The 26,412-nt window shown below is 44.6% G+C and overlaps 1 protein-coding gene across 1 annotated transcript in view; it reads right to left on the bottom strand.

Moving 5' to 3' along the window:
* Positions 1-26,175, bottom strand: part of LOC149444205 (beta-1,4-galactosyltransferase 3-like) — a 61,322-nt gene extending 35,147 nt beyond the window's left edge. The window contains exon 1 of the mRNA XM_089654822.1: positions 25,387-26,175. Coding sequence (XP_089510948.1) covers positions 25,387-25,651 — 265 coding nt within the window. The 5' untranslated portion in view covers positions 25,652-26,175. The remainder of the gene's footprint in view (positions 1-25,386) is intronic.
* Between the last annotated feature and the right edge of the window lie 237 nt (positions 26,176-26,412).

Here is a 26,412-nt window from a genome sequence, read left to right as displayed (position 1 = left end):
AGACAATACAGCAACAATACAGTTCAATACAAGAGGGAAAGGAGGCCCTGATCCTGGGAGCTTACAATGTAGGAGATTATATATATATCTGGCGATCCTGCCACCTCACCCAGGATGAGTGACAACGCTGCAGGGTCTGCAGTAAACTCTCATTGTAGCGTTGTCACCCTCGGGCAGCTGCATTGGGGTCATCAGCTTTGTCACTGCAGACAACCCTCTCCTTCACTTTAGATCAGGGCCAAAGGTCAAAGAAAAGAGCTGGATAGGAAAAAAGTGAAAAGCGGGAACCTTGCTTTTCCTATTGATGGGGAAGGAGGGGTTAAATTTCAAAAATATTTTAATCTGAGATTTAGTTTACAAATTAAAAACAAAAACACATCACAGGTTGGTAACAGGAACCACAAGCTGCAAGCTCCCCCCACGGATCCCAAGCAGCAGGATCTGTGGGCCATGTAGGAGTATCTTTTGGCTGCAGCTACCAGTCTGCTTTGTCCTTTGCTTGTTTGCTGCCGTTATCTGACCACGGGCAGACAGTCTAGCCCTCGTGGTGAGAACCAAGGTCACTTTTGTGTGCGCTATCTTATTGTATTCTTGTGGTTATAATTGTGTCCGTTGAATTAACATATTGTAGGAAGCACGCAGCGTTGGTGCACCCTTCCTGTTTTTCGCTTTTCCAGCGTGCTTTGTGGCGTTTCCCGGCTCAGATCAAAAGCCTGGAAGACAAAATATTTATTCTTCGCTGTTTTATCAGACCAATTTATTGTGTGACTGGACTGTCACACTACGCCTACATTTAAAGGATACGTTCACTTTTTGGACAAAAATAATAAAAGCCAGTAAAAAAAAAAAAGTGCATTTATTATTTTTGTCCAAAGGAGCCTGGAAAGCATTGCACCAGCGATCAGGAGATCATCGATGCAATGCAGGTCTCCTGCAGACATGTCAGAGTATTTGCTTGCCGTATGAGGTGTACAGGGTGTATGGGGTTTATGGGATGTACGGGATGTACAGGGTGTATGTGGATGTACGGGGTGTATAGGGATGTACAGGGTATATGGGGATGTACGGGATTGTACAGGGTGTACAGGGTGTATGGGATGTACGGGATGTACGGGATGTACAGGGTGTATGGGATGTACAGGGTGTATGGAATGTATGGGATGTACAGGGTGTATGGGAATGTATGGGGTGTATGAGATGTACAGGATGTACGGGATGTACAGGGTGTATGGGATGTACGGGATGTACAGGGTGTATGGAATGTACAGGATGTATGGGGATGTATGGGGATGTATAGGGTGTATGGGATGTATGGGATGTACAGGGTGTATGGGGATGTACGGGATGTACAGGGTGTATGGGATGTACAGGGTGTATGGGATGTACAGGGTGTATGGGATGTACAGGGTGTATGGGATGTACAGGGTGTATGGGATGTATGGGATGTACAGGGTGTATGGGGATGTACAGGGTGTATGGGGGTGTACGGGATGTACGGGGTGTATGGGATGTACTGGGTTTACAGGGATATACAGGATGTACGGGGTGTATGGGGATGTATGGGGTTTACAGGGATATACAGGATGTACGGGGTGTATGGGGATGTATGGGGTTTACAGGGATATACAGGATGTACGGGGTGTATGGGGATGTACAGGGTGTATGGGGGTGTACGGGATGTACGGGGTGTATGGGGATGTACTGGGTTTACAGGGATATACAGGATGTACGGGGTGTATGGGGATGTATGGGGTTTACAGGGATATACAGGATGTATGGGGATGTACGAGATGTATGGGGATGTACGAGATGTATGGGGTGTACAGGGTGTATGGGGATGTACGGGATGTACGGGGTGTATGGGGATGTACTGGGTTTACAGGGATATACAGGATGTACGGGGTGTATGGGGATGTACTGGGTTTACAGGGATATACGTATGCCTACGTATGCCCATGTATATCTATGTATGACCATGCATATCTATGTAGGCCTATGCATATCTATGTAGGCCCATGTATATCTATGTATGCCTATGTATGTCTATGTATGCCCATGTATGTCTATGTATGCCCATGTATATCTATGTATGTCTATGTATGCCCATGTATGTCTATGTATGCCCATGTATATCTATGTATGCCTATGTATATCTATGTATGCCCATGTATATCTATGTAAGCCTATGTATGCCCATGTATGTCTATGTATGCCCATGTATATCTATGTATGCCCATGTATATCTATGTACTCCCATGTATATCTATGTATGCCCATGTAAGTCTATGTATGCCCATGTAAGTCTATGTATGCCCATGTAAGTCTATGTATGCCCATGTAAGTCTATGTATGCCCATGTAAGTCTATGTATATCTATGTATGCCCATGTATATCTATGTATGCCCATGTATATCTATGTATGCCCATGTATGTCTATGTATGCCCATGTATGTCTATGTATGCCCATGTATATCTATGTATGCCCATGTATATCTATGTATGCCCATGTATATCTTTGTATGCCCATGTAAGTCTATGTATGCCCATGTAAGTCTATGTATGCCCATGTAAGTCTATGTATATCTATGTATGCCCATGTATGTCTATGTATGCCCATGTATATCTATGTATGCCCATGTATGTCTATGTATGCCCATGTATATCTATGTATGACCATGTATGCCCATGTATGTCTATGTATGCCTATGTATGCCCATGTGTGTCTATGTATGCCCATGTAAATCTATGTATATCTATGTATGCCCATGTATATCTATGTATGCCCATGTATGTCTATGTATGCCCATGTATATCTATGTATGCCCATGTATGTCTATGTATGCCCATGTATGTCTATGTATGCCCATGTATATCTATGTATGCCCATGTATGTCTATGTATGCCTATGTATGCCCATGTGTGTCTATGTATGCCTATGTATATCTAAAACTCCATCCTTGCAGCATCTTTAGAGCATGTTTGTTCAGTTAAAAAAAAAAAAACGCCCCAAAAATGCCTCTTGCCATTTAAATAAATGGAAAACGCCTGAAAAACACCTGAGAAGCATTTTTGGTGCAGTTTTTAAGTCATGTGTCCTTTAAATAACGCTCAGAAAGCGCGGTAACAATGCACATGCATTGTTTGCTGTGTTTTTCAGGCGGATCAGTATGAAAGTAGCCCTACAGGCATGTCTGAGCTGTCCTATGGAGGAGCCACAACAAGGCCAACAAGATACAACAAAGGGATCAACAAAAACAGCAAACAAAATAAAAGCTGAAGAACAGAAGAAAACAAAAACCGAAGCAGGGTGGGGGCAGGGGGCGGACTGGATGCATTGTTGTTGAAAAAAAAAAAAGAGCCAACTATTACAACAAAACGAAACGGCCTTTTGACTACGAATACATTTATTTACTCTGGAAAAAAAAAAGACCCGCCAGCTGCTGTTGGTCTAATACTGCCCAGTCCATAAATACTTTCACCTCTCTACACCCTTTATTACCTAGTGAGTCACTATGTACACTGAGCACCTTCACTAACCCAAGGTTTCTCTGGCTTTGTTTCCAAGAAGTCCGTGAGAATTTGAATTCAAATAACTTTCATCCCCTGCAGGAAGAGGTATGCAGTTCCCGTTCTGCTTTCTGTTGTTTGAAAACGGGAACTACGTATCCGAGAAATGATATTCACATGAAGAGCCCGTTCACGCTTGTGCGACTTGTCGTGCGACCTTGTGGTTCAAAGTCGAAGGACAAGTCACCCCCCCCCATGTTTCCCAATAGGTACCATTCATATCTGTGCGACTTTTATTATTATACAGGATTTATATATTATTATTATACAGGATTTATATATTATTATACAGGATTTATATATTATTATTATACAGGATTTATATATTATTATTATACAGGATTTATATTATTATTATTATTATACAGGATTTATATATTATTATTATTATACAGGATTTATATATTATTATTATTATGCAGGATTTATATATTATTATTATTCAGGATTTATATATTATTATTATTATTATACAGGATTTATATATTATTATTATACAGGATTTATATATTATTATTATTATGCAGGATTTATATATTATTATACAGGATTTATATATTATTTTTATACAGGATTTATATATTATTATTATACAGGATTTATATATTATTATTATGCAGGATTTATATATTATTATTATTATGCAGGATTTATATATTATTATACAGGATTTATATATTATTTTTATACAGGATTTATATATTATTATTATACAGGATTTATATATTATTATACAGGATTTATATATTATTATTATACAGGATTTATATATTATTATACAGGATTTATATATTATTATTATTATACAGGATTTATATAATTATTAAATATTAAAGATTTATATATTATTATTATACAGGATTTATATATTATTATTATACAGGATTTATATATTATTATACAGGATTTATATATTATTATTATACAGGATTTATATATTATTATACAGGATTTATATATTATTATTATACAGGATTTATATATTATTATTATTATTATTATAATACAGGATTTATATATTATTATTAAAGATTTATATATTATTATTAAATATTTATATATTATTATACAGGATTTATATATTATTATTATTATTATTATACAGGATTTATATATTATTATTATACAGGATTTATATATTATTATTATTATGCAGGATTTATATATTATTATTATTATTATACAGGATTTATATATTATTATTATTATTATACAGGATTTATATATTATTATTATACAGGATTTATATATTATTATTATTATGCAGGATTTATATATTATTATACAGGATTTATATATTATTTTTATACAGGATTTATATATTATTATTATACAGGATTTATATATTATTATTATGCAGGATTTATATATTATTATTATTATGCAGGATTTATATATTATTATACAGGATTTATATATTATTTTTATACAGCATTTATATATTATTATTATACAGGATTTATATATTATTATACAGGATTTATATATTATTATTATACAGGATTTATATATTATTATACAGGATTTATATATTATTATTATTATACAGGATTTATATAATTATTAAAGATTTATATATTATTATTATACAGGATTTATATATTATTATTATACAGGATTTATATATTATTATACAGGATTTATATATTATTATTATACAGGATTTATATATTATTATTATTATAATACAGGATTTATATATTATTATTAAAGATTTATATATTATTATTAAAGATTTATATATTATTATACAGGATTTATATATTATTATTATTCAAGATTTATATATTATTATTATTATACAGGATTTATATATTATTATTATTATACAGGATTTATATGGAGCCAACAGTTTGCTCAGCGCAGTTTACTCAATTGTTTCTGTCGCAAATGCACTAATACGGCTACAATCACCTCAAACATTCCTTTTTCAAATAACTTCCAACATGCCCGATCACTCAACTTCAATGGCTGCACGAAAATCGGCCTTTGCTGCGGCCCATTAATGGTACCCAATTTGAACGAAAATTCTTAGTTGTGATCTTTGAAAGAAAATTAGTTCGGAATTTGGCCTACGTAAGGCTTAAGTGGGAGTTTCTGATACATTACCAACACCTGAGCAATCTACGAGTATAAAAAAAAAAAAAAAAAGGTACCATCCTATGCATCCCCTTCATATGAAACCCTCTTCGAAACGATCTACCATTAATAAAACCGTTGCAAGGCATGGATGTTATTGCAATTCAAGTTCTCTGCAGACCTCTGTGACAATGATGAGCCAAAGACACAAGTGGAAAGTTGGATTTCTGGAAGCGTTTTGTATAGAAAGTAGGGTTGCAAAGCTACCGTTTTTTTCACCGGCGAGTATGAGTACCAATACTTTCGGTCAAGTTCTCGCCCATACCTTGGCGGTGTGATTTGAGCCCATAGAAAATAAATGAATAAAACAAAATCGCACTGCAAAGATCGCATGCAGTTTCCGCCACCGCTCCTATGTGAACCCAGTACAAAATGAATGGGCACAAAGGGGGCCGGTCTGAAGGGACCTAGCAAGACTTTCCTTTAAAAAAAAAAAAAAAAAAGTGCATTTATCCTTCCTGCCCCGTCCCCCTTAAGCTTGCCTCAATCTGACATCCATGGTCCCGCCTGCCCTACAGACTTCTATGGAACCAACACTGACTGGCCTGAGGACACAGCCCCATAGAAGCCTATGGGGCACGAATGTACCTGGAAAATCAGGACAGTGAAGACATGTAGCATTCCACATAAACAAACCATGGACCTTGGACTGAGGCAAGTGTGTGTCTGCAGGGGGAGGGGGAGTCAGGTCAGGGGAAGAAGGAAAAAAAAAGGATAAATGCACTTTGTTTTAAAGGGCACCCTTCCTTTACTGTGTTTGCTGCTGCCAGGCTCATCCACCTTACTAACCGTTATGTATCTGCAATCCCTCAGCTGGCCTCCACTCAGTGTCCTCCACCCCTCTCTGCCAATCCCTCCACTGGCCTCCACTCAGTGTCCTCCACCCCTCTCTGCCAATCCCTCCACTGGCCTCCACTCAGTGTCCTCCACCCCTCTCTGCCAATCCCTCCACTGGCCTCCACTCAGTGTCCTCCACCCCTCTCTGCCAATCCCTCCACTGGCCTCCACTCAGTGTCCTCCACCCCCCTCTGCCAATCCCTCCACTGACCTCCACTCAGTGTCCTCCACCCCTCTCTGCCAATCCCTCCACTGGCCTCCACTCAGTGTCCTCCACCCCTCTCTGCCAATCCCTCCACTGGCCTCCACTCAGTGTCCTCCACTCCTCTCTGCCAATCCCTCCACTGGCCTCCACCCCTCTCTGCCAATCCCTCCACTGACCTCCACTCAGTGTCCTCCACTCCTCTCTGCCAATCCCTCCACTGACCTCCACTCATTGTCCTCCACCTCTCTGCCAATCCCTCCACTGGCCTCCACTCAGTGTCCTCCACTCCTCTCTGCCAATCCCTCCACTGGCCTCCACCCCTCTCTGCCAATCCCTCCACTGACCTCCACTCAGTGTCCTCCACCCCTCTCTGCCAATCCCTCCACTGACCTCCACTCAGTGTCCTCCAACCCTCTCTGCCAATCCCTCCACTGACCTCCACCGCTCTCTGCCAATCCCTCCACCCCTCTCTGCCAATCCCTCAGCTGACCTCCACTCAGTGTCCTCCACCCCTCTCTGCCAATCCCTCCACTGACCTCCACCGCTCTCTGCCAATCCCTCCACCGCTCTCTGCCAATCCCTCCACTGGCCTCCACTCAGTGTCCTCCACCCCTCTCTGCCAATCCCTCTACTGGCTTCCCGTTGGCCAACGGATAAAATTCAAAACATTAACAATAATATATAAAGCCATTTATAACTCTAGCCCAAATGACCAATCTTGTCTCCAAATATCACCCAAACCGTACTCTCCGCTCTTCCCACAACCTCCTACTCTCTAGCTCTCTTGTCTCCTCCTCCCATGCACGTCTCCAGGACTTCTCCAGAGCTCCCCCCATCCTCTGGAACTCTCTACCCCAATTTATCAGACTATCACCTACTCTGCTCACTTTTATTCGCTCTCTGAAAACCGATCTCTTCAGGGAAGCCTATCCTGCCCTCAGCTAATAATGGAATCTTCTACTCCTCCTACCAGTCCATCCCCCACACTTATTACCTTTTGTACCACTAGCCCCTCCCTCTTAGATTGTAAGCTCTCAGGATCAGGGCCCTCCTAACCCTCTTGTATTGAACTGTATTGTCTCCCTTTATATTGTAAAGCGCTGAGCAAACTGTTGGCGCCATAAATCCTGTATAATAATAATAATATATAAATCCTGTATAATAATAATATATAAATCCTGTATAATAATAATATATAAATCCTGTATAATAATAATATATAAATCCTGTATAATAGTAATAATATAATAATAATAATAATATATAAATCCTGTATAATAATAATAATATATAAATCCTGTATAATAGTAATAATATATAAATCCTGTATTATAATAATAATAATATATAAATCCTGTATAATAGTAATAATATATAAATCCTGTATAATAATAATATATAAATCCTGTATAATAATAATATATAAATCCTGTATAATAATAATAATATATAAATCCTGTATTATAATAATAATAATATATAAATCCTGTATAATAATAATAATATATAAATCCTGTATAATAGTAATAATATATAAATCCTGTATAATAATATATAAATCCTGTATAATAATAATAATATATAAATCCTGTATAATAATAATATATAAATCCTGTATAATAATAATATATAAATCCTGTATAATAATAATAATATATAAATCCTGTATAATAATAATATATAAATCCTGTATAATAATAATAATAATAATATATAAATCCTGTATAATAATAATATATAAATCCTGTATAATAATAATAATATATAAATCCTGTATAATAATAATATATAAATCCTGTATAATAATAATATATAAATCCTGTATAATAATAATAATAATAATATATAAATCCTGTATAATAATAATATATAAATCCTGTATAATAATAATATATAAATCCTGTATAATAATAACATATAAATCCTGTATAATAATAATAATATATAAATCCTGTATAATAATAATAATAATAATATATAAATCCTGTATAATAATAATATATAAATCCTGTATAATAATAATATATAAATCCTGTATAATAATAATAATATATAAATCCTGTATAATAATAATATCTCATCTTTTAAATTTTACCCTAAAATGAGTATTATATTGTGTTTGTTTGCACAAAAATGAATTTGTAATGTTCCTGAAAATATATTTGTGATGAACAGTAGCACAGAAATTGCGTGACAAACTGCAACACCATTTTATTCTACAGGGTCTCTGCTTTCAGAAACTATATCGTGTTTGGGAGGGGGGGGGGGTTTACATAATCTCCAGGCCTGAAATGTGCAATAAATGGTTTGCAGATGGAATGTTTCCAGGAGATCATCGTGTGATGAGATATAATTCCAATAATTCATCAGATGAACGGGTCGCACGGTGTCTTTGGACCGGTCCCTCCTGTGATCAGCAGACACTCTCTCCAGTAGTGAGCACAGACCTGTAAGTGTATAGGAGGCCCGAGCTAGCGAGGCCCATGAATTATGGATGCGTTTCGCAGCCACATTTCCGTTGTAAAAAAAAAAAACAAAAAAAAACGGTTTCTGGGAGTAAAGCGGAGAATGAGTCAGAGTCATCTGAAGCACTTTCCTATCTACATGCTCCGTCATGGGTAATTCTGCACGCCTCTCAGCGAAGGCTGGAATTCACAAGAAGCCTGGCTGCCTTCCAATAGTCAGACAGTACTAAATTCTAACAGCCCATGCCATAAAGCAGGGGGGTGAGCAACTGTGGCTCTCCAGCTGTTGGTGAACTACAAGTCCCATCATGCCTCTGCTTTTGGAAGTCGTGCTTGTAACTGTCAGCTTTGCAATGCCTCATGGGACTTGTAGTTCTACAACAGCCGGAGGGCCACAGCTGCCCACCCCTGCACTACAGGAACAATAGATGTGGGTTTTGGCTTGTTCTGGAGCAGGGGTGTCAAACTGGCGGCCCTCCAGCTGTTGGTGAACAAAAAGTCCCATCATGCCTCTGCTTTTGGGAGTCATGCTTGTAACTGTCAGCTTTGCAATGCCAGATGGGACTTGTAGTTCTACAACAGCTGGAGAGCCACAGTTGCCCACCCCTGCCAGAAAGGGATGTATCAAACTTGTGAACCCTGCCGCCATAGAGCTACAAGTCTCAGCATGACCCGTCGACTTTATATATGCAAAAAAAAAAAAAAGAGTGCCTGGATGTAAAAAAAAAAAGAAGTTTATTTTCAGGAGATCTTAGCTAAACACAATTCATATTTAAAGGGGTATGTAACCTTCTTGTTTACTTCGAAAAGCAGATTTTAACCTCCCTAGCGGTCTGATTATGTCCATATTTCTGTGCTCAAAGCGGCACATTTTTTTTTTGCATGGAAATATATAGTTTTTTTATTGTAGGCCTGTAATTTTTAGGAATAACTCACTGAAATCTGTCCGGACAAGAGTCTAGTAAACATCCCGGGGAGGATAAAATTTGAAACACAAAATCCTAAATTATAATTTAATAAATAATCATAAAAAATAATAAAATATTAAATTTAATTCAATAATATAATCAAACCAAAAACACTGAAATGTGAAATATAGCGCCAAGTTCGCACATTGCTGAGCTCAGTCGCAGAATCGTTTTCAGTGTCTGATGAGGAATTTCCCCCACGAATCATTATCACTCAATTCTGCAAGTGGTTCTGATTTACTATCGCTGTTCTCTAGCCGGTCTAAAACCGCGTCTGACCTAAAGGGACGCTTTTTGGACGCCATGGACGTTTCTCAGTTTCCAGGCAGAAAGGGCGGTAAAAATGCAGGCAGGGCGCCGAACAAAGCACTCGGGACAAAATGTATGTGAAATGGTTTGATACAGGAATGTTATACTATGTGATTTTAGTGTATTTAGTGAATGTCACTTTTAAAATGTTTTAATTTCCCGCCGGTTCCGTCCCCCGTACGTCCGGACCGGAACCAGGAAGACAGATGCCGGCATCAGCCGGAGGACATTGCCGGGGACACTGCAGGAGGGACATCGCGGGAGCGCAGGACAAGGTAAGTGAAGAAGAGATCCCGGAGCAACGCTGCAGTGTATTCCCGAGTGTAGCTCGGGGGGGTTACCGCTTGTGGTGCTGAAACTTTACCCCGAGCTACACTCGGGAATACCGCCGGGGGGTTAATATCTAGGAAATGCAATGAGAAGAGATCTCACCCCCTGCAAGTGTCGGCTGGAGAACTGAATGATAATGGTTTCTATGGATGTCAACAATGAGATGTAATAAATTAAATGAACCATCTGCCAACTGCATGAATATACTCCGCGTGGGCGGCAGGCGCAGGCACGATCACGTATGTTTGCGCCTGTCCTTCTTCCAGGTTTGGAGAGCGCTCGCGTGTCATCTACCGGCCTGTGCTGTGATTGGACACAGAGCAAGTTTGGCATCTGAGTTCTGCCAATGATTTTGGCTGAAATCAGCTGATCGGCTGTGTCCAATCACACACTGGGTTTTGTGTTTACAAAATACAGAACTCTGTGTACCGTGAACGGCGATCCGGCACTTCCTTCTCCCTGAAAAGCAGAGATAAAAAAAACAAAAACAACCAGATAGTAAAGTAAAAGCAACAAACAATACGCATGGTTAAAGCGGAGCTCCGCCCAAAAAGGGAAGTTCCGCTTTAAGGACTGCTCCCCATTAAGGATTGGCACCTTTGGGGGGGTGAGGGGGGAGCGGGTACCGCTCCCACTTTCGCCGATCGGAAACGGAAGGTGTCCTCCCTCCCTCTAGTCTTTTGGGACACGTGACAGGTCCCAGAAGACTACAGGACCATTCATGAAGAGCGGCGCTACTCACACATGCGCATTGGGTACCCGGCTGTGAAGCCGCACGCTATCCCAGTCGGGTGCCCACACTGAAGATGCCGGCCTCCTGGAATACAGGACGACCAGTGAAACAGGCTGTTGGGGACACACATTTAGAGCGCCGCGTCTTGTACAATACGGGGTTAATTCCTCGTTAGTCACAAGCGACGCTCAGGATCATGGCCACGGCTCTACAGTACAGAAACGTTCATGGGCATCCTCAGGCTGGCCATATACATGCCAGTTCTGTGCCAATTTTGGAAGCTTTCCGGCAGCTTTTGGCAGAGAAAAATGTTCCATGGAACTGAACAGTCCACAGCAATCTGTCATCCGCGCTTTCAGGGGCCCGAATGATCGAAAAATTGTTAATACATTTCATACGGCAATGCACTGGTTTGATCCATTCCCGCAGCAATTTACATCGTTCTGTTGCTGGAAGTTGGGAAATATGTTAAAACCTGCCGGCGACGCGCGATCATTTTGTTAACCGCTTTCCTACCGGGGAAATCTTTGACATTTTTCACTCGTGGTTATATCAACATTTTTGCCAGAAAAACACTTAGGACCCCCCCAAACATTTTATATTTTCTGAAAACCTGGAGAATAAAACAGCGGCTTTTATGTCGCGCAATATTTATCAAATACAAATTTTCTGGAAAAATACACACTATATTACCCAATGGTGAAATAATATATATACGAGGGGTGTTCAAGTCAAAAACGAGGACTTTTCATTTTTCAGGTATGAAAAGGGATGCTGGCGTGGCGGTATTACACGCAGTGGCAAGTGTGTCCTATTACTGATAGGCGGCGCACGTGTCGCAGGCCAGTCCAGCGATTGGTAATCAAGATGCAAAAGGAGAAACAAAAAAGAGGGCGCACCGACCTGGTGCATTATCGTTTGAAAATATATATATGGAAGGAACAAAGTATCATACTCACAATGGACCTAATAACACAGGCATGTCTCACTGGACAAGATGTATGACCCAAACAGCATCGGAGTCCATACGATGGAACCCTGGATGACCAACTGGCTAACGCATTTCGAGGACACAACCTCTTCCTCAGAGGCTGCCCTCTTGTTTGTTTCTCCATTTGCATTTAGTGTATTTGGACCACCCCGGTCTGTAGAGGGCAGCAAGCAGTGCATATTCCAGAATATTCTAGAACATTCCTATTGGTTCTACTGAGTCCATTCCCAGCGCAGGAGAAAAGGGTTTGTTGTGTTGGATTGGTAATTCGGTGGGTATCTGTATCGTCCTGACATTTGGGGGGATATCTGTACCGTCCTGACATTTGGGGGGTATCTGCACCGTCCTGACATTTGGGGGGTATCTGTACCGTCCTGACATTTGGGGGGTATCTGCACCGTCCTGACATTTGGGGGGTATCTGCACCGTCCTGACATTTGGGGGGTATCTGTACCGTCCTGACATTTGGGGGGTATCTGTACCGTCCTGACATTTGGGGGGTATCTGTACCGTCCTGACATTTGGGGGGTATCTGTACCGTCCTGACATTTGGGGGGTATCTGTACCGTCCTGACATTTGGGGGGTATCTGTACCGTCCTGACATTTGGGGGGTATCTGTACCGTCCTGACATTTGGGGGGTATCTGTACCGTCCTGACATTTGGGGGTATCTGTCCTGTCCTGGCATTTGGGGGATATCTGTACTGTTCTGACATTTGGGGGATATCTGTCCTGTCCTGGCATTTGGGGGTATCTGTCCTGTCCTGACATTTGGGGATATCTATACTGTCCTGACATTTGGGGATATCTGTCCTGTCCTGGCATTTGGGGGTATCTGTACCGTCCTGACATTTGGGGGATATCTATACTGTCCTGACATTTGGGGGATATCTGTACTGTCCTGACATTTGGGGATATCTGTACTGTTCTGACATTCTTGGACCTCAAGAAATTAGATTGGCCGTCAGTACTTCAGGATTGATCCATTTTCAGATCTATCCCATAGATTGTGAACTCTATAACTTTCCTACAAACTAAATAATAAATACTGATTTGGATTATTCTCACCAAACAAATGTATCAGAATACATCCCGGCCTAAATTTATGAAGAACAATTATTTATTTGTAAACTTTTATAACAGAAACAAAGAAAAACATGTTTGTTTTTTTCAAACCTTTTGGTCTTTTTTTGTTAATTTAGCAAAAAATAAACACCCCAGCGGTGATTAAATACCACCAAAAGAAAGCTCTAGTTGTGTGAAGAAAATGATAAAATTTTTGTTTGGGTACAATGTTGTATGACCGCGCAATTGTCATTCAAAATGTGAGAGCGCTGAAACCTGAAAACTGGCCTGGGCAGGAAGGGGGTAAAAGTGCCCGGTATTGAAGTGGATACACACACCCTCTAGGCAATAAATGGTTGACAGGAAGTTGGCAACCCCATATTATTATTTATTACAGGCACTTATATGGCACCAGGGGTGTACAATCTAAAGTTCCTAACCCACATTCATACATACACGTACTAGGGCCAATTAACCTCCCAGCATGTCTTTGGAGTGTGGGAGGAAACCGGAGTACACGGAGGAAACCCACTCAGGCACAGGGAGAACATGCAAGCTCCAGGCAGGTGGTGCCGTGGTTAGGATTTGACCAACGACCCGCATACTGCCAGGCAGGTGGTGCCGTGGTTGGGATTCGAACCAACGACCCTCGTACTGCCCAGCAGAAGTGCTAACCATTTAACTACTGTGCTGCCCATTTACATTTGCATTTGAAGATGATTCTGACCAAGCTGTCCAACAAGGGCTTATTTACATTTGCATTTGAAGATGATTCTGACCAAGCTGTCCAACAATGGTTCATTTACATTTGAAGATGATTCTGACCAAGCTGTCCAACAAGGGTTCATTTACATTTGCATTTGAAGATGATTCTGACCAAGCTGTCCAACCAGTAAGTGTTCATTTACATTTGCATTTGAAGATGATTCTGACCAAGCTGTCCAACAAGGGTTCATTTACATTTGCATTTGAAGATGATTCTGACCAAGCTGTCCAACAAGTAAGTGTTCATTTACATTTGCATTTGAAGATGATTCTGACCAAGCTGTCCAACAAGGGTTTATTTACATTTGCATTTGAAGATGATTCTGACCAAGCTGTCCAACAATGGTTCATTTACATTTGAAGATGATTCTGACCAAGCTGTCCAACAAGGGTTCATTTACATTTGCATTTGAAGATGATTCTGACCAAGCTGTCCAACCAGTAAGTGTTCATTTACATTTGCATTTGAAGATGATTCTGACCAAGCTGTCCAACAAGGGTTTATTTACATTTACATTTGAAGATGATTCTGACCAAGCTGTCCAACAAGGGTTCATTTACATTTGCATTTGAAGATGATTCTGACCAAGCTGTCCAACAAGGGTTCATTTACATTTGCATTTGAAGATGATTCTGACCAAGCTGTCCAACAAGTAAGTGTTCATTTACATTTGCATTTGAAGATGATTCTGACCAAGCTGTCCAACAAGGGTTTATTTACATTTGCATTTGAAGATGATTCTGACCAAGCTGTCCAACAATGGTTCATTTACATTTGAAGATGATTCTGACCAAGCTGTCCAACAAGGGTTCATTTACATTTGCATTTGAAGATGATTCTGACCAAGCTGTCCAACCAGTAAGTGTTCATTTACATTTGCATTTGAAGATGATTCTGACCAAGCTGTCCAACAAGGGTTTATTTACATTTACATTTGAAGATGATTCTGACCAAGCTGTCCAACAAGGGTTCATTTACATTTGCATTTGAAGATGATTCTGACCAAGCTGTCCAACAAGTAAGTGTTCATTTACATTTGCATTTGAAGATGATTCTGACCAAGCTGTCCAACAAGGGTTCATTTACATTTGCATTTGAAGATGATTCTGACCAAGCTGTCCAACAAGTAAGTGTTCATTTACATTTGCATTTGAAGATGATTCTGACCAAGCTGTCCAACAAGGGTTTATTTACATTTGCATTTGAAGATGATTCTGACCAAGCTGTCCAACAATGGTTCATTTACATTTGAAGATGATTCTGACCAAGCTGTCCAACAAGGGTTCATTTACATTTGCATTTGAAGATGATTCTGACCAAGCTGTCCAACCAGTAAGTGTTCATTTACATTTGCATTTGAAGATGATTCTGACCAAGCTGTCCAACAAGGGTTTATTTACATTTACATTTGAAGATGATTCTGACCAAGCTGTCCAACAAGGGTTCATTTACATTTGCATTCAAGGATGATTCAGGCCAAGCTGTCCAACAAGTGCTAACCATTTAGCCACTGTACTGCACATATCCATGTGACTGGCCAGATTCCAGGAGCTATAAATCTCTGCCAATATAGGAAACCTAAGGGCCACCATTGCCAACCCCTGACAGAAAATTCTATCTACCTGGCTGATCCAAAGTCTTCAGGACTTTCTTTTCGTAGAGTAGGAACAAGGCGCTGGGCACAGATCTTTGGACAGTAAAAGCAAACAAAGTCATCACCTGACTGTGACAGTGTGGATTTGCCAGCTCTCAACAAAAAAAGCCCCCCCCCCCCCCCCCACAGGGAAGTAAAGGTCACTCAAATTGTGAAATTCCTGTGTAGTTGAGCCACAAAAACATTTCATAGGAATCCAAAGTTTTATTGATTCCACAGAATGGAAAAGATAGGAGCGTCACACTAGTTCATCCAGTCCACAACATACAAGTATTGTATGTTGTCACCTGTGTGATCTGTGTAGACATTCCTGGTGTCCACCGTACAGTCCAGGGTGGTATCCCTCACCCTATGGTCCTTGTTCTACAGGCCCTGATGAAGGGGAGTGTTGAACCCCGAAACACACGGGCTTTTGTGGCACAATAAAATATTTTATGTACTGTACAAACTAGTGAAGTGCTCCTATCTTTTCCATTTTTTTTTAGCAAACTCCTCCAAGGGTCCAGAAGGACATCGAGGTTATGAGCAGCCTCCAGGATTGTATACCACACAATCAACATACGGCTCTGCGCTCCTACACCACAAAAAGATTAATAATGCACAGCGCTGGATCATGAGGCTCAGGTAAATGTAAGGGGTGGAGGGGAGAGCCTGTGACACAGAAGGTCTTCTAACCTTGAGGCTTTAAAACCACTTAAAGGACTTTCGTTGACGAAGGAACAAACATGATATGGAGATGGACAGAGACTGCAGAAATGGGACGAGAGATGGTCAGAGACTGCAGACATGGTATAGGAGATGGTAAGGGACTGCAGACATGGTACGAAAGATGGTCAGAGATTGCATACATGATATAGGAGATGGTCAGAGACTGCAGACATGGTACGAGAGATGGTCAGAGACTGCAGACATGGTACGAGAGATGGTCAGAGACTGCAGACATGGTACGAGAGATGGTCAGAGACTGCAGACATGGTACGAGAGATGGTCAGAGACTGCATACATGACACAGGAGATGGTCAGAGACTATGGACATGATACAGGAGATGGCCAGAGATTGCAGACATGATGCAGGAGATGGTCAGAGACTGCAGACATGGTACAGGAGATGATCAGGGACTGTGGACATGATACAGGAGATGGTCAGAGACTGCATACATGACACAGGAGATGGTCAGAGACTATGGACATGATACAGGAGATGGTCAGAGACTATGGACATGATACAAGAGATGGCCAGAGATTGCAGACATGATGCAGGAGATGGTCAGAGACTGCAGACATGATACAAGAGATGATCAGGGACTGTGGACATGATACAAGAGAAGGCCAGAGATTGCAGACACGATACAAGAGAAGGTCAGGGACTGTGGACATGATACAAGAGATGGTCAGAGACTGCAGACACGATACAGGAGATGGTCAGAGACTGTAGACATGATACAGGAGATGGTCAGAGATTGTAGACATGATACAGGAGATGGTCAGAGATTGTAGACATGATACAGGAGATGGTCAGAGACTTGTGGGCATGTTGCAGGAGGGTTAGAGACTGTGACATAAGAGTTGTTGGAGACCGGTAACTTGCCAGTCATGGGCTGGAGACACATCACACAAGACCGCTAGAGAACACTGAATAACAGGGCACATGGGAAACACAAATCAGTGTCCACAGGGGGCCCAGAGAGCTGCTCAGGAAGCCCCAAAGAGTATCAGGCTGCTCACCAAGGGTAGAAAGTGTCCGCACCAGAATCAGATCACACGGGTATTCACACCCAATGCGATCCGATTCTGCACATCGCACCACGTTTTGCCAACCAATTTCGGGGTACCGCTCACATACACACCCACAGCGGTTCGCACGAACGGGGTGCGATCATGATGCGGTGCAGGAAAATGCACAGAAACCAATGATGGGGTATTATTCCTCCCACTGACACCAATGATGGGACACTATTCCTCCCACTGACACCTATGATGGGGCACTATTCCTCCCACTGATACCAATGATGGGGCACTATTCCTCCCACTGACACCAATGATGGGGCACTATTCCTCCCACTGACACCAATGATGGGGCACTATTCCTCCCACTGATACCAATGATGGAGCACTATTCCTCCCACTGACACCAATGATGGGGCACTATTCCTCCCACTGACACCAATGATGGGACACTATTCCCCCCACTGACACCAATGATGGGGCACTATTCCTCCCACTGACACCAATGATGGGGCACTATTCCTCCCACTGACACCAATGATGGGGCGCTATTCCTCCCACTGACACCAATGATGGGGCGCTATTCCTCCTACTGACACCAATGATGGGGCACTATTCCTCCCACTGACACCAATGATGGGGCGCTATTCCTCCCACTGACACCAATGATGGGGCACTATTCCTCCCACTGACACCAATGATGGGGCACTATTCCTTCCACTGACACCAATGATGGGGCACTATTCCTCCCACTGATACCAATGATGGGGCACTATTCCTCCCACTGATACCAATGATGGGGCACTATTCCTCCCACTGACACCAGAGATGGGGAACTAATTCTCCCACTGACACCAATGGTGGGGCATTATTCTTTCCACTGATACCAATGATGGGGCACTATTCCTCCCACTGATACCAATGATGGGGCACTATTCCTCCCACTGACACCAGAGATGGGGAACTAATTCTCCCACTGACACCAATGGTGGGGCATTATTCTTTCCACCGACACCAATGAAGGGGCGCTATTCCTCCCACTGACACCAATGATGGGGCACTATTCCTCCCACTGACACCAATGATGGGGTGCTATTCCTCCCACTGACACCAATGATGGGGCACTATTCCTCCCACTGATACCAATGATGGGGCACTATTCCTCCCACTGATACCAATGATGGGGCACTATTCCTCCCACTGACACCAGAGATGGGGAACTAATTCTCCCACTGACACCAATGGTGGGGCATTATTCTTTCCACTGACACCAATGGTGGGGCACTATTGCTTCCACTGACACCAATGGTGGATCATTATTCCTCTCACTGACACCACTGATATAATTTTTTTTTTACTCCCACTGGCCACCAAGCCTACGGCATTTTCTACTCCCACTGGCCACAGTCTAACTCCTCTAAAGTTTGAAGGGCAGTAAACTGGCCCTTTGTTACAAAAGTTTCGAGACCTCCCTGATCTAATATATTGAATCTTCTCTATCATTAGATGTGGCGGCTGCATTCGTTTACTTTCTTCAGCTTTTCCATCTCTTTTTCCCCGGGAGATCTGGCCATTAACGCGCCTCCTGTATTACAGTGCCCCCACTCTGGTTGAAGGAACAAAGGGGGCACAGCAGACAGCAGCATTGTTAGTTGGGGGGGAGGGGGGGGGGGGTGAAATCTTCTAGCAGATTTAAATACGCTAACAAATTGCAGCCAAACTCCAGCTACCATTTTACAGGCCGTTACAGCGAACATTTCTTTTTGGGATAAAACTTTTACGTGAATAAATAAAATATAAAATCCGTGAATAGGTGCTAACACTTCCTGAAGACGCTGCCAGGCGAAACGTACATAGAAGCGTGATCCCGTCACTTCCCGCGACGTCACATCCGGCCAGGCGAAAGCGAGTGCACGGCGGCTATTTTTTTGGATTTGACAGGCTATGCAAACTGGTGCCGGTCTTTTGGGCACCTACACATGTGAGTGGACAGTCATCTGTTCTTTTCGTCATGCAAACGTTTCATAAATACTGCGCTCAGAACACGCAATTCATTTGATTTATTTGAGCCGTGTGGAGGAGAACCTTCATAAGGAGAGCTAGATATAAAAATGACCCCTTCGCGGCTTTGGATACGGTTGACCATCCCCTCCTCCTCAAAAAACTCCACTCTCTTGGCCTCAGAGACTCCGCTCTCTCCTGGTTCTCCTCCTAACTATCACAGTGCTCCTTCAGTGTTACCCAGGGGCGGAATGACCATTTGGAAACTCGGGCACTGCCCGAGGGCCCGGGGTCAGTAGGGGGCCCCATGAGATGCCCCTGGTACCTTTCATAGGCTTTTTTGAGTTTGGGCAAGGACACATGGGCCCCATGATCCCCTATTGCCCGGGGGCCCCATGAGTTGTCAGTCCGCCCCTGGTGTTACCTATAACGCTGCCTCCTCCTCTTCACTTCCTCTCTCTGTAGGGGTCCCTCAAGGTTCTGTCCTTGGACCCCTTCTCTTCTCCATCTACACCTCCTCCCTTGGTCACTTGATAAACTCCCACGGCTTTAAGTACCATCTCTATGCTGATGACACACAAATCTATCTTTCTACCCCTCACCTCACCCCTCCAGTCTCCTCCTCACCTTACCCCTTCAGTCTCCTCACCTCACCCCTCCAGTCTCCTCCTCACCTTACCCCTTCAGTCTCCTCACCTCACCCCTCCAGTCTCCTCCTCACCTTACCCCTTCAGTCTCCTCACCTCACCCCTTCAGTCTCCTCCTCACCTTACCCCTTCAGTCTCCTCACCTCACCCCTTCAGTCTCCTCCTCACCTCACCCCTTCAGTCTCCTCCTCACCTCACCCCTTCAGTCTCCTCCTCACCTCACCCCTTCAGTCTCCTCCTCACCTCACCCCTTCAGTCTCCTCCTCACCTCACCCCTTCAGTCTCCTCCTCACCTCACCTCTTCAGTCTCCTCCTCACCTCACCTCTTCAGTCTCCTCCTCACCTCACCCCTTCAGTCTCCTCCTCACCTCACCCCTTCAGTCTCCTCCTCACCTCACCTCTTCAGTCTCCTCACCTCACCCCTCCAGTCTCCTCCTCACCTCACCCCTTCAGTCTCCTCACATCACCCCTCCAGTCTCCTCCTCACCTTACCCCTTCAGTCTCCTCACCTCACCCCTTCAGTCTCCTCACCTCACCCCTTCAGTCTCCTCACCTCACCCCTTCAGTCTCCTCCTCACCTCACCCCTTCAGTCTCCTCCTCACCTCACCCCTTCAGTCTCCTCCTCACCTCACCCCTTCAGTCTCCTCCTCACCTCACCTCTTCAGTCTCCTCCTCACCTCACCCCTTCAGTCTCCTCTCGCATTACTAACCTACTAAGCGACATATCGGCATGGATGTCACTCCACTTCCTCAAACTCAATCTTTCCAAAACTGAGCTCCTAGTATTCCCCCCAGCCCGTGCCCCCCCCCCCCCCCCGACTTCTCCATCAAGATCAATAACACAATCATCAGTCCCTCCCCTCATGCCGGGGTACTAGATGTAATCCTAGACTCCCATCTGTCCTTCCAGCTCCAAATCCAATCACTGTCCAGACTTCACCTCAGCAACACCTCCAACCTCCGCAACACCTCCAACCTCCGCAACACCTCCAAGATACGACCGTTGTTAACCTCGGAAACTACTAAGCAACTTATTCACTCCCTTGTTATCTCTCGCCTTGACTATTGTAACTCCCTCCTCATTGGCCAACCTCATCGCAGGCTATCCCCTCTTCAGTCTATCATGAATGCTGCTGCCAGACTCACCCACCTTACTAACCGTTCTGTATCTGCCACCCCTCTCTGCCAATCCCTCCACTGGCCTCCACTCCTCTCTGCCAATCCCTCCACTGGCCTCCACTCAGTGTCCTCCATCCCTCTCTGCCAATCCCTCCACTGGCCTCCATACAGTGTCCTCCATCCCTCTCTACCAATCCCTCCACTGGCCTCCACTCAGTGTCCTCCATCCCTCTCTGCCAATCCCTCCACTGGCCTCCATTCAGTTTCCTCCACCCCTCTCTGCCAATCTCTCCACTGGCCTCCACTCAGTGTCCTCCACCCCTCTCTGCCAATCGCTCCACTGGCCTCCATCCCTCTCTGCCAATCCCTCCACTGGCCTCAACTCAGTATCCTCCACCCCTCTCTGCCAATCCCTCCACTGGCCTCCACTCAGTGTCCTCCACCCCTCTCTGCCAATCCCTCCACTGGCCTCCACTCAGTGTCCTCCATTCCTCTCTGCCAATCCCTCCACTGGCCCCCACTCAGTGTCCTCCACCCATCTCTGCCAATCCCTCCACTGGCCTCAACTCAGTATCCTCCACCCCTCTCTGCCAATCCCTCCACTGGCCCCCACTCAGTGTCCTCCACCCATCTCTGCCAATCCCTCCACTGGCCTCAACTCAGTATCCTCCACCCCTCTCTGCCAATCCCTCCACTGGCCTCCACTCAGTGTCCTCCATTCCTCTCTGCCAATCCCTCCACTGGCCCCCACTCAGTGTCCTCCACCCCTCTCTGCCAATCCCTCCACTGGCCCCCACTCAGTGTCCTCCACCCCTCTCTGCCAATCCCTCCACTGGCCCCCACTCAGTGTCCTCCACCCCTCTCTGCCAATCCCTCCACTGGCCCCCACTCAGTATCCTCCACCCCTCTCTGCCAATCCCTCCACTGGCCTCCACTCAAGTGTCCTCCACCCCTCTCTGCCAATCCCTCCACTGGCCTCCACTCAGTGTCCTCCATTCCTCTCTGCCAATCCCTCCACTGGCCCCCACTCAGTGTCCTCCACCCCTCTCTGCCAATCCCTCCACTGGCCTCCACTCAGTGTCCTCCACCCCTCTCTGCCAATCCCTCCACTGGCCCCCACTCAGTGTCCTCCACCCCTCTCTGCCAATCCCTCCACTGGCCTCCACTCAGTGTCCTCCACCCCTCTCTGCCAATCCCTCCACTGGCCCCCACTCAGTGTCCTTCACCCCTCTCTGCCAATCCCTCCACTGGCCCCCACTCAGTGTCCTCCACCCCTCTCTGCCAATCCCTCCACTGGCTTCCCATTGCCAAACGGATAAAATTAAAAACATTAACAATAACATATAAAGCCATTTATAACTCTGCCCCAAATTACATCACCAATCTTGTCTCTAAATAGCACCCAAACCGTACTCTCCGCTCCTTGCAAGACCTCCTGCTCTCTAGCTCCCTTGTCTCCTCCTCCCATGCTCCTCCCCAGGACTTCTCCAGAGCTTCCCCCATCCTCCGGAACTCTCTACCCTAATTTATCAGACTATCTCCTACTCTGCTCACTTTTAGGCTCTCTCTGAAAACCTCTCTCTTCAGGGAAGCCTATCCTGCCCTCAGCTAATAATGGAATCTTCTACTCCTCCTACCAGTCCATCCCCCACAGTTACTACCTCTTGTACCACTAGCCCCTCCCTCTTAGATTGTAAGCTCCCAGGATCAGGGCCCTCCTAACCCTCTTGTATTGAACTGTATTGTTGCTGTACTGTCTCCCATTATATTGTAAAGCGCTGAGCAAACTGTTGGCGCCATAAATCCTGTATAATAATAATAATAGGGGCTGTCATCCCCCATAGCCGGCACACTGCCTGGCGTCCATCTTTTGTTTGATTTTTGTCTGGCTATACAGACACATGGGAGCCGCAATATTATTTTATGAATGAATAAGAGCTGATCATTGTAAGCACCCCTGCCAGTGGTAAATAGTTGGTCTCATTCCTGTAAGCCGATGCATTCTGCTGGCAAGCCTATGCTGTTCAAAGACTGCTTCCTTTCTAATAGATAAATTGGCAATTGGCCTGCATGCTGGAAAATCTCTGCATGTCAACAACACTTCCACAAAGGCTCACCATCGCTCAATCATAGAGAGAGGCAGCATCACCTGTTGTGGAACTACAAGTCCCATGAGGATGTGGTGACTGTCCTGTACAAAGACTCTTTCCTTTCTGATGGATAAATTGACCTGCATGCTGGGAAATCTCTGCACGTCAATAGCACTTCCACAAAGGCTCACCATCGCTCAATCTGAGAGATAAGCAGCTGTTGTGGAACTACAAGTCCCGTGAGGATGTTTCCTTTATGGCAGATAAAATAGCCAGTTGTAGAAATGTGCTGCATGCTGGAAAATCTCTGCATGTTAACAGTAATCCCAACACTTCCACAAACACTCATCATTGCTCAATCAGAGAGATAGGCGACCTCAGCTGCTGTGGAACTACAAGTCCCATGAGGATGTGGTGCATGTCTCCTTCAAAGACTGTTTCCTTTATGAGGAATAAAATGGACATCTGCAGAAATGCCCTGCATGCTGGAAAATCTCTGCATGTTAACAGCACTTCTACAAAGGCTCATCATCGTTCAGTCAGAGAGATAGGTAACCTCAGCTGTCGTGGAACTACAAGTCCCATGAGGATGTGGCTCATGTCCTATTCAAAGACTGAGGGATAAAATGCCCTGCATGCTGGAAAATCTCTGCATGTTAACAACAGGGGCGGACTGACAACTCATGGGGCCCCCGGGCAATAGGGGATCATGGGGCCCGTGTCCTCGCCCACACTCAAATCACACCCAAAAAAGCCTATGAAAGGTACCAGGGACATCTCATGGGGCCCCCTACTTACCCCGGGCCCTCGAGCAGTGCCCGAGTCTCCCAATGGTCAGTCCGCCCCTGGTTAACAACAATCCCAACACTTCCACAAAGGCTCATCATCATTCAAACAGATAGGAAACCTTAGCTGTTGTGGAACTACAAGTCCCATGAGGATGTGGCTCATGTCCTATTTAAAGACTGAGGGATAAAATGCCCAGCATGCTGGAAAATCTCTGCATGTTAACAGCAATCCCTAAAACGTCATCGTTCAAAGAAATAGGCAACCTCAGCTTTAGTTTCCACAGCTTTGTGGAACTACAAGTCCCATGAGGCACTGCAAGTCTGACAGCCACAGGCAGAACCGTGGCACAGTCATGATGGGATTTGTAGTTCCCCCCCACCTGGAGTTGCCAAGGTTGCCTACTCCTATATCCGAGGCGGACTGACAACTCATGGGGCCCCCGGGCAATAGGGGATCATGGGGCCCCTGTGTCCTTGCCCACACCCAAAAAAGCCTATGAAAAAGGCACCAGGGGCATCTCATGGGGCCCCCTACTGACCCCGGGCCCTCGGGCAGTGCCTGAGTGATCGAATGGTCAGTCCGCCCCTGGCTGAGACATGAACAGGGGCGGACTGACAACTCATGGGGCCCCAGGGATATAGGAGTTCATGGGGCCCCTGTGTCCTTGCCCAGACTCAAATAAGCCTATGAAAAAGGTACCAGGGGCATCTCATGGGGCCCCCTACTGACCCCGGGCCCTCGGGCAGTGCCTGAGTGATCGAATGGTCAGTCCGCCCCTGCCTATATCAAAAACCTCCCTCCGTCCAAACCTATTGCAACCACCCCTCAATGGTTACCCCCCTCCCTGCAACCACCCCTCATGGTCCCCCCTCTGCAACCACCCCTCAATGGTTACCCCCTCTGCAACCACCACCTCTGGTTACCCCCCCCCCAACCACCCCTCATGGTCCCCCCCCCCCCAGATCAGGATTGTACGATCACCTACCTAAAAGCGGCGACGTCTCCGGACAATACGGCAGCAATTCCTTGCTCACGGCCGGCTTGGCTATCAAACTCAGATTGGCGTAGACGTCCCCCGGCAAGGACAAGTTCTGAGGCGTGAGCGGCACTAGCGAGTGAGGTCCGTTTTTGTAGAAAATCCCAAAAAAGTACGCCACCCTCTTCCGGTAGCCCTCGCGGTACAGCAGCGCCATGACCACCAGCTGCACGCAGAAGAAGAGGATCAGGTAGCGGGCTTTCGCGATGGTCATTTTTCAGTTTCTTTCGCAAACGCCCCCCCCCCCCCCCACCTTCCCAAGCAGAGGAAAAAAAACCCAAAAAACCACCAAAATGGGTCCACCATCCAGTTTAGGGTTCAGAAAGCGGCAAGTTTATCCTCGTTCCTCCAGATCTCATCTCTCTTCTCCACGTAGCGAGCTTTCAAAAAAAAAAAAGGAAAGGAAAGGAACGGATTCCGTACAGCAGAGTCGGAGGAAGCTTCACCAAGCCCAGAGAGGCAGCGAGAAGTAAGGCACATGCGGCTCGCTCTTCAGACGTCTCTTCTATATTTCAGAAGGGAGATAGTCGCTCGGAGGAAGAATCGTTGGCAGCCGGAAAAGCGAGATGTGACATCCCAGATGTTCCTGAGCCTGAAAGAGGAAAAAAAAAAAAAAGAAAGGAACGTCAGACACGCTGCAAGGGCAGATCCTTGGTTAGCCCATCAGCCCAGCTTCAGGCTGAATCACAGACTAGGCAGAGCCCAGGCACCTGAAGCTCTGATGTAGAGTCAGTTCCCTCCCGCTACATTGAGGCAATTACTAGGAAGTGAAGCATACAGGATGACGGGGGAAGGAAAGGAAGAAGGGGGGGGGGGGGGGGAGAACACAGCCAGTCAGAGACTAGGTAACTGTTCTGATACACAGAGGAATGAAAAGGAGAGAAATCCCACCCAGAGGCTGTCCTGTGGGGAGTTCCCTGCGATTGCTGCTGTGTCATCAATATCCGATATCGCATGCAAACGGACCACGCACTA

This window comes from Staurois parvus, unplaced genomic scaffold (genome assembly GCF_062004578.1).
Source record: "Staurois parvus isolate SC_StPar_1 unplaced genomic scaffold, SC_StPar_1.0 ptg000802l, whole genome shotgun sequence".
Lineage (NCBI taxonomy): Eukaryota > Metazoa > Chordata > Amphibia > Anura > Ranidae > Staurois > Staurois parvus.
The sequence above is the reverse complement of the archived record's forward strand: the minus strand, read 5'-3'. Positions and strand labels throughout refer to the sequence as shown.